Below are 14,055 nucleotides of genomic sequence, written 5' to 3'. Positions count from 1 at the left end.
AAATTAATGGTTTGTCCACGAGGATGTCTGAGGCAGCACTTTTTGTATTGTCAAAAAGAAATTTGAAAACCACCTGAATTATCACAAGGGAATGGTCAAATAAATTACGGTTCATTCATACTAGGGAATGTGATATTTTCTAAAAATTAAAAATCTTTTTTTCTATAATCAAAAGTATATGTTTAATTGTACAAAATTAGAGAACACAAATAAGAAAAAAAGGGAAAAATTCATAATTCCAGACCTGGAGACATCATCTTGTAATACGTCATTTCAAGTGTTTCTTATTGTGTGTGTATGTGTGTGTGTGAATACATGCATATGTATATACGTACTTGTTTTTCCACTTAAAAAGGTATCATGTTACACAAAATGTTGTAACCTCGTGTTTCCTTAATTCCCTCATGAACATTTTCCACATCAATAAATATTCATGTACTTACATGGCGTTTAAGAACTGCGTGGTATTTCATTTTATGGATACTCCATAACTTAACAAATCTCCTATTTTGGGGTATTTAAGTGCATTCCAATTTCTTCTTTTATAAACAGCCTCCCTGCACGCTGGCAAAGCTTTGGAGAGGATTTGCCAATTGCCTTCTAGAAAGTTCTGGGTGCTTCTGGAGGCATTTGACCCAGAGTCGTTAGAATGCTTTCCCATCACGCGATCCTGCTATCTTCCCAGATAGCAAAACTGCAGTTTTTAGACCTTGTAAGACTTGTCTTATCCTGCCCGTTAGTCATGCCGCCTAACTGGGACTCTGTTCCAGAAATCCCTCCCCGCCCGCCCGCCCCGCCCCCGCCCCCTCCCCCGCGCTTTCCCGCCCGGCCGCCCGGCCTATGGCAAACGCCAAGAATTAATGAGGGGCGGGGAGCGAGGAGCGGCTGTCAGGAGGTCGCCATATTTCCGTACGGCCGAGGGAGGCCGCCGGCAGTCGGCGGGTCGGGAGAGGTGCTGCCAGGGCGGGGCCGCGCGCCTCCTCCGGCCTCCCCCTCCCGCCCGGGACAGGTGGCTGCGCGCCCCGCCCCGCCAGCTGCGGTGGGAGCGGGGCAGGCCGGCCGGACGGCGGCCGCCGCGGCGGGTGGCAGGGAGCGGGGCCAGTCCGGGACGGCCGGCCGAGGAGTCCGGCGGCGGCCAGCGAGTATCGTGGCGGCCAAAAAAATGCTCCTGTACCGAGGGGCCCCCGCGGGCCCGGGCGCGCCGGGGAGTGCGCTGGCCCGGCCGGGCGGCGGCCCGCAGGCCTTCGGGATCCGCCTGAGCACGGTAGGTCGGGGGCCGAGGGGGCGGACGCGCGCGGGCCCCGGGGCTGCGGGGGTCGCGTGGGGAGGGCCCGGCGGGCCGAGGCCTCACGCGGGACGGGCCCTTCTCTCGCCCCCAGATGAGCCCCCGCTACCTACAGAGCAACTCCAGCAGCCACACGCGACCCTTCAGTGCCATCGCGGAGCTGCTAGGTGAGTGGCGAGGGCGGGCCTGGCCGCGATCGCCCGAGGCAGCGGTGCCAGCGTGGGGCCGCGGCCGCGAGAGGAACGTGCGAGCCGCGCGGGGCGGGCCGGGCTGGGGGCTCCGCCGGCGCAGGAGGGGGCGGCTGTCTTGCCGGGGCCGGAGTTCCGCGAATGAGGCTGAGCAAACAAGGTGTGTCCGAAGAGTTGCGACTGCCGTGTGGCTTTTCTCTCTGGCTCGTGATGTTCCGGGCACTCCAGGATAGCCTAGTTAATAATCAAAAGGAGATGCATAAAAATACCGGGCCCCAAGGCACCTGGGCCCCGCGGGGACTGGTGACCGACAGAGGCCGCCCAGGTAGCCAAGGGGCATTGTAGAGGACCTGGGAGGGTCATGGGGAAAGGTCTGGAAAACGGAGTTCTTTAACTTTTGGGACTAGAGAGTCTGGGAATGATGGGACATCTCTTAAGAGATGACACGAGTGCATTTGGCTCCCTGCGACTGCGGAGGGCTGGGTCCGTGGTCCACGAGCGCCCTCACACCGCTGGAATGAATACTGAGCACTTAACCTCTCGCTCCACCGATGTTTGCTTTTAAAGCGTTTTCAGTTGATCCCTTGAAGCCAAGTACACCAGCTTTTGCAGTAGTGTGCTAAATGCTATGTGGAAAGCAAAGAAGAACAGCATTCCCGGACAAAACGCAGCAGCATCCGGAGCATATCATAAATGTTTCCGAAATTGGGAGAGGGGAGAGAGATTTATGGGGCAAGGTAGCACAGAACAAAATCTTGAAAATAGTTTCCAAGCTCCCAAAATGAGCCCCAGCCCCTGCTTAAGCAATCACTGTGGCTGTGCAGCGTGAGTTGCTTTGGGCACGAAGTCAGTAGGCAGCAGGAGGAGATGGTGAGGAGAGTTACTTGGAAGGATGACAGGGAACTTGGATGATCAGTTTGACCATAACACAGCATGCTCGCAGTATGTGTGACTGTTCATTAGAAGGTGCAGGAAAGAAAGTGACACGGATGCCTTTTGAATTCTAGAGAAGAAGGACTGTATCTTTAAGGTTTTGCACCATGCCTGAGTGAAACACTGCACAGTAGAATGAGGTCTGTGTGCATGTAACTTACAAAAAAGAAAAAAGAGAGGGCAAAGTAACGGTTTACTTAGTGGGAAATGGGAGACAGAAACGTGTTGTTCCCTCACAGTGGCACTGTGCAAAACTGTTTGTACCTATGTTGTATACTGAACTTTATGGGGGATTTAAAGAGTGTATCATTTGTAATTTTGAATATGTATGATTTTTGTTTCAAGCATTAACCTAAAGAACCTAAGCCTTGTCCAAGATGTTCCATATGAGTGCAAGTATGTGTGTGTGTTACATACATGCACACACACATACAGACTTTAAAACCAAATCACGACTATTTGTAGTCATATTAATAACAAGAAAGAGGGAAAGCACAGTGTTAATTGGTAATCCAAAGCTTTCATTTCAAGTTTTCCTTCAACAGTTTTCTCCTTCACTTATGCATTAATTTTCTAGTGAATCATTCATTCGGTAAATGTTTATTGAGCACTCACTGTGGGCAAGGCCACCGTGGTAGGTACAAAAATGAATACAACACAGATTCACCCTTCTAGTAGGGGAGAGAAAATAGGTACAGGAAGTATATGCTTTGTATAACAACAAAATAGAAAGGGATATATCAGCAAAGATATACTCATCTAGTGCTGTGGGAGTTCAGAGAAAGGAGGGATGACTTCAGCTAACCAGGAAGAGAATTAGGAAAGGCTTTGTAGAGAAGGTGACATTTGAGCTGAGATTTGAAGGATTGGGGCATGTGGATCTGGGTGAAGGGAGGGGAGGGCATTCCAGGCAAAAGGAACAACTGCATGAACAAAGGCATGAAGAATACTGGGTAATTGAGTTTAATTAGAGCATAGAGTTCACAAATAGTCAACTCTATAGGTCTCTGGAGAGTTTACAAAGAGCTTTTCCAAATACGTTTTTAGCTTTAGCCTTTGAGGTAAACAGCATTATTATTATAATCATCCTGCAGATAAGGATGCAGAGGCTCAGAGAATTCAGTTGGCTTTTCCAAGGTTACGTGTCTAGTAAGTGGCAGATCCAGGACTCAAACACAGATCTTTTTATTCTAAATACCAAGTAGGGAATGAGGTTAGAAAGGTGAACTGGGACCGGGATGTGACCCCGAGGCTTGGGTATTTGGCCTTTTAGTTGTAAGTTTTCTGAGCAGGGGAGTATTATGGTCATGTGCTCCAGGAAAGTTAATCTTGCAGCGATGTGTAAGATGGATTGGAGAAGAAGGAGACGTGGCTTTGAAAGAGTAGTTAGGAGGTTATCGCAGTAATCCAGATGAGAGGGAATAAACCCTGTCAACTAAGAAATTGACGGTGGGAGTAGAAATAGCGAGATGGGAGAGCGCCTAGGGATGTATAGAGTAAAAGACAGGGAGGGATAAAAACTTTGAAATTTCAAACTTGTGGTCATTTCAATTGTGTGTATATAGAGAGAACAGAGGAAGAACAATAGGGTTGTGTCAGAAAGATGATGACCTTAATTTTAGACAAGAATACTTTTAGATGCTTGCAGAATGTCTGTAGGGCAGCACCTTGGCCCCAGTGACCTTGCAGGAGTCCACATAGGCCATCTTCCTGGAGTAGGGGAGCCTCAAAGCCATCTCCCACTTGCCATCCTGTCTCTTCGGGGAGGCTGTCATGGGACAGTTTCTCATTGCCTCCCAGGTTCTGATGACGTATGAGGCTTGTGTTACAGCGCTTTTTCAGAAGACCAGGGGTCGGGTACACCAGCTTAGGGGATAAGAGAGATTCCGTGTGATCTGGTTTCTCATGCTCTTGCCTGAGTGGTGGGTGAGGGGAGGTAGGATAGGGTCCTCCCACTAAGGATAGCATGGGCCGGGTTAGGAGAGAGAAGACTCCTTGGGATCTGGTAGTGCAGCTCTTGCGTAAGTGGGCGAGGGGAGGGAGTAGGGGTTCTCTCGCTGTCCTACCTGCTCATAGGCTGGGTAGGCCAGGCCATGGAAGAAGATAGTTTCCCTGGGATCTAATAGCATGTGCTGTGTGTTGATAAATTTTTGGAAGGTTAAACAGCAAGAGGTAGAATCGAAACCAGCCGCCAGATTGGTGCCTGATTACTCTAAGTTCATACGTTGAAGTCGACCGTGTTATTATTATAACTTCATTTACTGAGGCCAAGTGAAAGGCCACTTAAAACTGGAAGTAAGCGCAGAGCTGTGCTCACTGCCTGCCGGCTGATCTCTTGTTCCCTGCTGCTCCAGCTGACCCTGGCCTCTTGTGGGCCCCCTCCCTCCGGTACTCCACCGCTTCCAGCCAAGAACATAAAATGTCTAGCTACTCCTGGCAGCTACTTCGTAACTCCTGAAGTGCCTGTATTAAAGCTCTTTGGTGTGTTCCTGTAAAAAGGCACCTAGTAAAGTTTGGACAGAATTTGCTGTAGAGAGGAAAAGAGTAAAAGTAATTTTGTGAGAAGCCTGCAAGCTGATTCATTGAATGTGTCGTATAAATGCAGAATTGGAATTGATGTGTGTTATGTGTTTGAATCATGAATGTTCATAAAGTGTTAGAAAAATTCATCTGTGTCCCAAGTTTTCAAAGTAGAAATGATGTCCTGTTGGTTGACAAGTTCAAGGTATCAATCTCAATGGCCCTGGCTTGCTGCCAGCAGGAGTGACTGATAGGTCCTGCAACAATTCAGGGCCTGCTTGCCAAATACTTTCTTCAAACAATGTAAGCAGCTTCACAATGCTGAATCCTTCTGTCAGTTAAAGACAAACTGCTGCCTCTTGTACTAAGTAAAACTCTGTATTTCTGAAAAAGCCACTATTGCATATCAAACTTATAATTTCTGCCAAAAGTTGGCTCACTTGATTTGCTACATGACACAGGGCTTTGGCTCCACCTGGTCCTTAAGTATTGACTGTATCAGACCTCTTAACCCCCTTCTGGGGCTATTGGGGATGCCAGACTGCTGTTGCGACTTTGCCAGGTTACAAGCAGTGACGGTTTTATCAGTGGCTCTGGCAGTACCATTGTGGCCCTTGAAATTGTGCCTCGTTTTATTGGATGGACATTCCATACATCGAAGTGATTGTAACTGATGTTGTTAATTGTATTGTAAAAAGTTTCATTTTGAATATGTGTAATACAGAGATATTGTGGGTTGGGTTCCAGACCACCGCAATAAAGTGAATGTTGCAATAAAATGGGTCAGATGAATTTTTTGGTTTCCCAGTGCATATAAAAGTTATGTTTACGCTCTACTGTAGTCTGTCAAATGTGCAATAGCGTTATGTCTAAAAAACAATGTACATACCTTAATTAAAATATACTTTATTGCTGAAAAATGCTAACTATCATCTGAGCCTTCAGCAAGTCATAATCTTTTTGCTGGTGGAGGGTCTTGCCCTTCACAAAATATCTGCAAAGTGCAATAAAGCAAAACGCGATAAACTGAGGTTTGCCTGTACTGCCCTTGCTTGTAAGGGATGCTCCCAGTAGAGAAGTGCCGCAGTTTGAACAGTGGTGGTAAGATGAGTATGCAACCAGGACCCCACCCGGCTCTCTCAGCCCAGCCACGTGGTATCAGTGAGGCGGTATAGGATGCCAGGGAAAAGGAAGTGGGTGGACGGGAACATCTCTGTCTTGCTCAAAGAGCTGGTAGACACAGAAGTGCTTAAGGAACCTATCCAACAGGCGGCACAAACTGCCCTCCCACTCGGGCCGGTGAGCCCTAATGAGACTTTTGCACCACATGTGTCAGTGACTGACAATTATGTAAACTGGTGCCTGTGGCAAAAAGATATGGCCTCTAGACAGTGGCATCCCTGGGGTTGTGGGCATAGCATATATGTTAGAATATGGCTATATTTGATGTCTTTGGAGTCTTAAATAATTAACCTGTTATGAAGACCTAACTCAGGAGGAAAGGTGAAACTTCCTATGTATTTTTTTTCTACTTTAATTCCATGTTCTCCATTTAATGAGAGTTGGACAGCCTCACCTTTAAGGCTGTTGCAGAGTACCTAAGCAGAATCACTCCTTCTCTAAGCGTGCCGGTTACCATCACTGGGATCCAGGCAGGCAATTAAATGTTTTGATTTTAACCTCTGACTCTTTCAGTGCCTCTTAGGCTGTAAACAGGGATCATGATAATATGTGTTCTTTAACAGAGGAGGTGATGTAAAAAAATAGAAAATAAAATTTTCACAAATAAACTGTAATGTGTGTAATATGCATCTATTTGTACCAAAATTGCCGATTCAGCTCTTCTCAATAGCTACCCTTTACTGTATGTGCTCATGAGCAGTAAAGTGGGTAAGGTACAAGAAGTAATAAGATAAAAATGGAGCAAAATGCTTTGTATATAGGAGGAGTTATTTTTCCAAGAGACCCCAAAGTTTATAAGGAGAAAAGCAGATTGCAGATCAGTCATTCTGTGAAATCTAGAAATCAGCTTCATAACCCCATCTGCCACTATGTCTGTTGTTCCCTGTAACCTAGTAAGTGCACTACCATTAATGCTCCCTGTTCACCTTCCGGAACATCCGTGTGGAGAGAATAAAGGACAGTGTATATCCTCCTAGGGGCACTGAACTAGAGATTTTAGTCGAATATTGGAAAAAGAGATCTAATATCACAGATTTCTACCTTTTGCAGATAATGCTGTAGATCCAGATGTATCCGCCAGGACGGTCTTTATAGATGTTGAGGAGGTCAAGAATAAGTCTTGTTTGACCTTTACCGATGATGGATGTGGGATGACACCTCATAAACTACACCGAATGCTCAGGTAAAAATGTATTCATTCTTTTTCTCTTGAGTTCATGAAAGTTTCTTTAACGCTTAATAATTTTCTTTAATATTTTACTTTCCCTTTAGTCATTTAACAAATATTTATTGAACATCTGTTATGTGCCAGGGCACTGGTTATGGAATAGACACTGTTCTTGCCCTCACAGAACTTACAGTCTAGCTGGTGATTCAGCAGTAATCATAATAGAAAATGATTAGTACAATGATAGGAAAGTGTAGGAGGCAGTGGGATAAGTCAGCAGAGGAGCCCAGTCTGCTCCAGGAGGTAAGGAACAACCTCTTAGATGAAGTGATATTGAAGCTGAGATGGAAGGATGAGTGGTAGAATTGAACAAGGTAAAGACTTAGCAAGGGGCAAGGGATGAGAGTTCAGGCAAAGAGAACAGCGAGTGTAAAGACCTGGAGGCCTTCACGGGCCTGAGACCTTCTCCAGTTTATATTAAGCTAAACCAACTCTTGATCATAAGTAGTGGAGTTGGGGACAATTTGTGGATTAGAACCATGAATGTGCCTGGGTATCATCAAGCCCCATGAAGGATAAATAGAAGGCATTCATACATATAATCTTTGAAGGTTTTGCAGTAGAATTGCAAAGTTAGGAAATTCTCTTTTCTAACTGCTGAGGCAGTTAGATTTCTGTTGCCACTTTCAACTCATTTAATTACTTAAAAAGGTTTGTAGTTGAGAATGAAAGTTTGTACTTTATTGTCTTCACATATCACTCAGTGGAAGATGAGTGTTTCCTCAACTCCTTCCTTCCCTCTTCCTTTTTTAGCAGATGAGGTTGATTACTCTCCGTGTGGCTTCCTGAACTAGTGCGTGAAACATGAGTGCCAGTGGAGAGGTGCTGTGGAGGAGGGAAAAGGGTCCGAACTATAAAATGGAAAACATTCATTTGGTTGTAGTTCTGTTTGAGGGTATCCTAATTCTCTAACCCTATTTGTAGGGAAATCCCTTTGATCCATCAAAGAAAAGAAATGAAATTTGGGCATAACCAGTTATAAATTTGCTTGTGTTTTCCCCCTCAGCAGTCTGTGTACCTTATGTCTCAGACCCTCATAATTAGAAGAATGTTTGAGGGGCCGGCCCCGTGGCCGAGTGGTTTAGTTCGTGCACTCCGCTTCGGCGGCCCAGGGTTCGGATCCTGGGCACGGACATGGCACTGCTCATCAGGCCAGGTTGAGGCAGCGTCCCATGTGTCACAACTAGAAGGACCACAACTAAAATATACAACTATATACTGGGAAGATTGGGGGAAAAAAAGAAGAAAAAAAAAAAAGATTGGCAACAGATGTTAGCTCAGGTGCCAATCTTTGAAAAACAAAATTTAGAGAACTTTTTGATGAGTCCTGGATTAATGTATACGTAACTAGATTTTGTGATCATTTCTTAAACTTGAATCAGCTATGAGATCCATTTATTTAAAAGAGATCATTTAGTCCAATCCTAACTTCTAGCCAAGCATTCCACTTACCACAGTTTCTTTATAAATAATTGAACTTTAGAGGTAGCTTTGAAAATTATTATTAAGTATATTAATTTTTCTGGTTTTGGTTTGGGGGCATATTGCTTTCATATTTGGAAAAAAATAGTAGGGGTAATTATGCAAAATTATTAAGCCTACAGAAATTCTATTTGACCTATAACATTTATAATAATCCTATCTACATTTTCCAACTCTTTATGCTACTCTTCCTATTTTCAGGCTAATAAAATAGTTATGTAACTCCAGCGACAGTTTCTCCCATAAATATAGAAGCCTATGAAAATCAAATTAAAAAGGAAAAACCTATCATTAAATTCATTTACGGTCCACAGTTAATTCTCTTTAGCTTCTGGGGACAGCCTGTGAATCAGCTAGTCCATATATTCAGCTGCCTTTTTCAGCAAGGTGGAAAACCTCTTTCAAAGTTCAGGGATTAAAAGCAGCCACAATTCACGAATTGAAAGTAATTTGCTACCTCTGCTCAGAAGTGCATTTCCTAGAGGTCTCTTCTTCTAAAACAATAGCCAGAGAATAATAGTGTGCTTAGCAGGCTTTTATTCTTTCATATGACATGTTACATCACCAGTATATCTAGGAAACAGTAGTGCCTGTCCTTGTATGTCCATGCATTTGCTAAGGTTTGTTTCATTGGTCAGAGTCTCAAATTTACCTCTCTAGATTCTAGAATCTTGACATTTTAAGGAACTAGGGAGCAAGCTGCTATCTTCCTGGATGCTACTCAAAGAGCTGGTGTCCAGGCCTCCTTGGTGTATCAACATTAGGAAATAAGTTGGAAGTTAGTGAGCTATGCCAAACTATATAAAATTCCTTCCTACAATTCTGTTATTTATTGTGAGGGCTTTTATTTTAGGTAGTTGTTTGCTATCTGGCATTCATTCTGCAATTTTTAGTTAAATAGAGTACCTAATACGGAAGGTAAGTGGAATAAAAGAACATCCAGGAAGAGTTAAGTGGAACATAACAATGACAACCTCGGGAGCTTGCAGCTGCTCTCTTCTCATTATTCTTACTCTTTTCCATTTCTGGTTCCAGCTCTGCCCTGTTACTTATTTTCTCAGCCTTATATAGTCATTTGGTCTCCCCAAACTAAGTAACACAACAGGGGTTTATACTTAGAAAGGGGAAAAGAGATGACAGCAGAAGAGGCAGGAATGTCTAGGACATTAAGGGAGTAATAGAGTCTCCCTATTTTCACCACTTTCCCTTGACCACCTAAGTGAAGCTTTTGTGGCATTAGAGAAGGTTCAAGTCCAAATAACCATACAAATTCATTTCACGTGGTACATAGGATTACTATTTATGAAGAGCCCTGAGTTTTAGATATGACATTGGATCTGAAGTAGAGGTAGATGACAGCACATGACAGTTCTCAGAGTGACTTCTAGAGTTAGTTTAAAATTGAAGTTTGAATACTACTTTATAATTTATAATATATTGTGTATACAGTATATAATTTAATCCTCATAATGACCCCATCTTTTCTAGCCAATTCTTCCACAAGAGGAATAGGAATGCCTGAATCTTACCAACTTCTGTAAGTTTATTTCCTGGAATACTAAGGCCCATAGACAGCGGAAACTCCATGCTCTTTTGGTATTTTCAAAGAAACCAGTGCCCTAGAAATTGCCTTTTTCTGTGGCTAGATTTATCTGTAGGCTACACAAAGCTCCTGTAAAGTGTCTACTCTAGAAGGACATAATGGTATCACTGTATGACACTTTGAAATAGAAAATTAAAAGGTGGTCCCATTTCATAGGGAGTAAACACAAACCACGGCCTTCAGGAAGTGGAAACCAGGCACTTCAGTCCTGCTCAAAAGAGTAAGCGCCGAGGCCAAGCCGCTCCACCATGTCATATAGAGTGTCTATTTTATTGATGTTGTAGAAGCATCTAATCTGTAATATGCAGAATCCTTCCTTAGACTGTAAGCCACGAGGGCAAGACTCTTGTCTCTTTTATGAACAGTTGTGTCTCCAGTGCTTAACACAATGCATGGCACATAGTAGGTACTTAGTAAATATTTTTTGAATGAATAGTAGTGTACAGCGTTGTAAACTTAGTCAATCTGAAAAGAAACAACCTTTAAAATTAGTTTTATTTGTGGTGAGGGAAGATATATATGAGGAAGATAATCATCACTTTCTAGATTTCATGTCTTTCAGTTTTTTGTTTCTATTATTTTATTGTGGGTTTGAATGGAAGAAATCAGAATGGGAAAGGATCTGGCTCCTACATTAAGCTGATCTAAGGGGCTGTAGATTGTTGAGGTGACTGAGTGAAAGGCCCTTATTAGAACAAGAGAAACTTTATGCTGCAGCTGTTTGCTGATATTCAGAGGCAGAACTACCTATTTTTATCCCTTGGCGACATTCCAATGAACTGTCCCAGCAGATGGAGCAGAGGGTAAGAATTGGAAGGGTTATCCTTTGGGGGGAGAGTTGAAATCGTCAGGATATATGACTTCTGACTTTCGGATTTCTAGAGGGTGATATAACCAGGTTAGGGGATGCCTACTGTAGTACCTCTGACCAGTGCCACCATCTGGTACTTTTGTTACCTTCTTACGGTGTATGCTGAGATAACCACGCTTTTCACCTTACCCTAACTTTACTGTTAGCAATCAGCCATTTTATCTAGACAAGAAAGGCAACTGCCTGTGGCCTTCTCCAGCTGTCTCTGTTAGTGAAAAGAAGCCACCTTTACATTTGTAACATGTGACTCTACTGTAGTGGAAGTGTTCATGTGCACACAAAACGCATAGGAAAATCAGTCCTGTTACCCCATAGTAATTTCCTATGTTTTTAACTTAACAGTTCTGGCCAAAAATAACAAAAGGAAGAAAAAAAGAAGGACTTTTTACAAGTGTTCTTCATTTGTAAGCCAAACATTCTGCCTGTCACCTGTCTTGGGGTGCTTTTTACCTTTCTGATTTCTTTTTTTTTTCTGATTTCTTTTTTCTTGTGTAATTACAGCTTTGGCTTCACAGATAAAGTAATAAAGAAGAGCCAGTGTCCCATCGGGGTCTTTGGTAATGGTTTCAAGTCAGGCTCCATGCGGCTAGGAAAGGATGCCCTTGTCTTCACCAAGAATGGGGGTACTCTCACTGTTGGACTCCTATCACAGACCTATCTGGAATGTGTCCAGGCCCAGGCAGTTATTGTACCAATTGTTCCGTTCAACCAGCAAAACAATATCCTTTCTGGAAGTGGAGAATGTTGGTTAAAAATTAGTCTAATCTGACTCTTTTGATAGAAACTCTTTCTTCAGGTCAAATCCAGCTAACAGAAATTTTCGTACTTAAAGAGGTATTCAACTGTCTTAAATTTAACTGGAATTTCATCCTATTAAATATTTTTAAAATGAGTGGACAATTGACAAGCACAGAAAAGTTTTTGTTATATTGGAATTTTCATTGTTATGCAATTTGATTATATAGTATATCTCTCCCCCACCCCCACTCCCATGGTAAAGTTCGGTCCTTCTCTGTTTTTCCCCTTAAGGGTAGCTACATTTGCGTCATACTCCTAGAAACATACTATTCATCAGCGTATCTGATAGCAGAATAGCTCATTTCCCTATACCCGGACAAGCTGTTATTCCTGTTAGACACCAGGTTGTCGGACCCAAGCAGTATAGCAGTAAAGTCTGAACTCATTGCTTTCAAAGAATCTAAAAATTCAGCCTTTGATCTATTTCTTAGATACCGTCATGGGCTACATAACGATGTTTCAGTAACTACCGACCACATATGCGACGGTGGTCCCTCAAGATTAGTACCACATAGCCTAGGTGTGTAGTAGGCTATACCATCTAGGTTTGTGTAGGTACCCTCTAGGGTGTTCACACAGCCATGAAATCACCTAATGCCACATTTCTCAGGACATAGCCCCGTCATTAAGCAACATATGACGGTATGGGACTCTTTGTTTACAGTATGTCTTTGAAGCTGTATCCTGCAGGGATGACTAATTTTGGTGTTTGTCTCTACAACCTTTCTCCATTTTCCCCCTTTCCTTTCTTCTGTAGCAGTAATGCCCATGCCTTATGGTATATGTGAGTATTTTGTCTGTACGTGGAACCCAAAAGACAGATCTTCCTGATAGCATCCTCTTAAGATATTAATTTTTCTTTGACTGTATTTGGTTTTACAAAAAATGATTATTACTGAGGATTCCTTGCCCAGCCTAGAAGCCATCTTGAACTATTCAATTTTCAACAGTGAAAATGAACTGCTGTCCCAGTTTGATGCCATCCCAGGCAAAAAAGGCACTCGTGTTCTCATTTGGAACATCCGCAGGTATAGTATGCTAAGGGCGATGGATTCTAATAAGCACAGGTAGTATGGTAAAGCACATTTTAGTAAATCTCTCTAGAGAAGCAGAGTAGATACATTTTGATACATATTTGTACCTTATTGCATACCTTTCCTTAACTTTCTAGAACCACAGCTCTGTTCAAGATGGTGGTCTTATTGGTAAAATGTGAAGCTTGATAAGGTGGAGGCATGCATATCCTGAGGCTACTGCCACAATCACAACAGTTCAGCATTGTTCTGAAATCTTGAGAATCCATTATAAATATCTATTTTCTATTCATGGACACTGTTTTGAGATAGGTAAATGATAGTTATTTTACCTATTTGACAATGAAAATGAAATATGAGAAAGAGAAATTAGGGTTAAAAAGCACAACATGATCTTTAAAAATAAGAATCTCTGTATTAGTGCTTTCCTAGTAGCTGGATTAGAAGTAGAAAAAATCTTTGAAGCAGATAAATTTGACCTATAGTGAGGCTGGCTTGAGGTCATGTGTTTAGAGCTGATAAAACAGTCTAGAAATACTCTAGGGTACATCATTTGTTTAATCCTGGCTTGTCAAATGGAATACATTTAACAGTGTCCACTGTAAAACCTAAAAACCTTTAATATAAGGTAGAGGTACTACTCTTACGTTTAGTAGAATAGAGTATCCAGTACATTCATTCTTCTTTTTCTCCTTAGGTCAAGTATTTCGCCTCATTTCTTAGCTGGGTAAAACTTACATAAAAACCATGCTGGTTTATATAGAGAGTACTTTCAATTAAAAAGAAAAAAAGTAAGGTTTTTTTACACATTGGAAACAGATCTTCCTGTGTCCTTCTGGGAAAATCCCAAGTAATATAATTTATATTTTAAAGAGTCTTTTTTCCTGAGGTATTCCAGTGATTTAAACACATTAATCAGACTTTTTTCTTT

At 42.7% G+C, this 14,055-nt stretch overlaps 1 protein-coding gene across 3 annotated transcripts in view; it reads left to right on the top strand.

Moving 5' to 3' along the window:
- The first annotated feature begins 874 nt into the window (after positions 1 to 874).
- MORC4 (MORC family CW-type zinc finger 4) overlaps positions 875 to 14,055 on the top strand; it is a 48,793-nt gene continuing 35,612 nt past the window's right edge. For 2 of the 3 annotated variants that reach the window (XM_023633901.2, XM_023633900.2), the window contains exons 1-5: positions 875 to 1,264; positions 1,380 to 1,452; positions 7,159 to 7,291; positions 11,794 to 12,011; positions 12,971 to 13,118. In XM_023633901.2, coding sequence (XP_023489669.1) covers positions 1,163 to 1,264; positions 1,380 to 1,452; positions 7,159 to 7,291; positions 11,794 to 12,011; positions 12,971 to 13,118 — 674 coding nt within the window. In that variant the 5' untranslated portion in view covers positions 875 to 1,162. Of the gene's footprint in view, positions 1,265 to 1,379; positions 1,453 to 7,158; positions 7,292 to 11,793; positions 12,013 to 12,970; positions 13,119 to 14,055 lie in introns of all 3 variants that reach the window. The other variant, XM_070257966.1, reaches the window with a different exon arrangement.

This window comes from Equus caballus, chromosome X (assembly GCF_041296265.1).
Source record: "Equus caballus isolate H_3958 breed thoroughbred chromosome X, TB-T2T, whole genome shotgun sequence".
In the NCBI taxonomy this organism is placed as follows: domain Eukaryota; kingdom Metazoa; phylum Chordata; class Mammalia; order Perissodactyla; family Equidae; genus Equus; species Equus caballus.
This window is presented reverse-complemented; position numbering and strand designations above follow the sequence as displayed.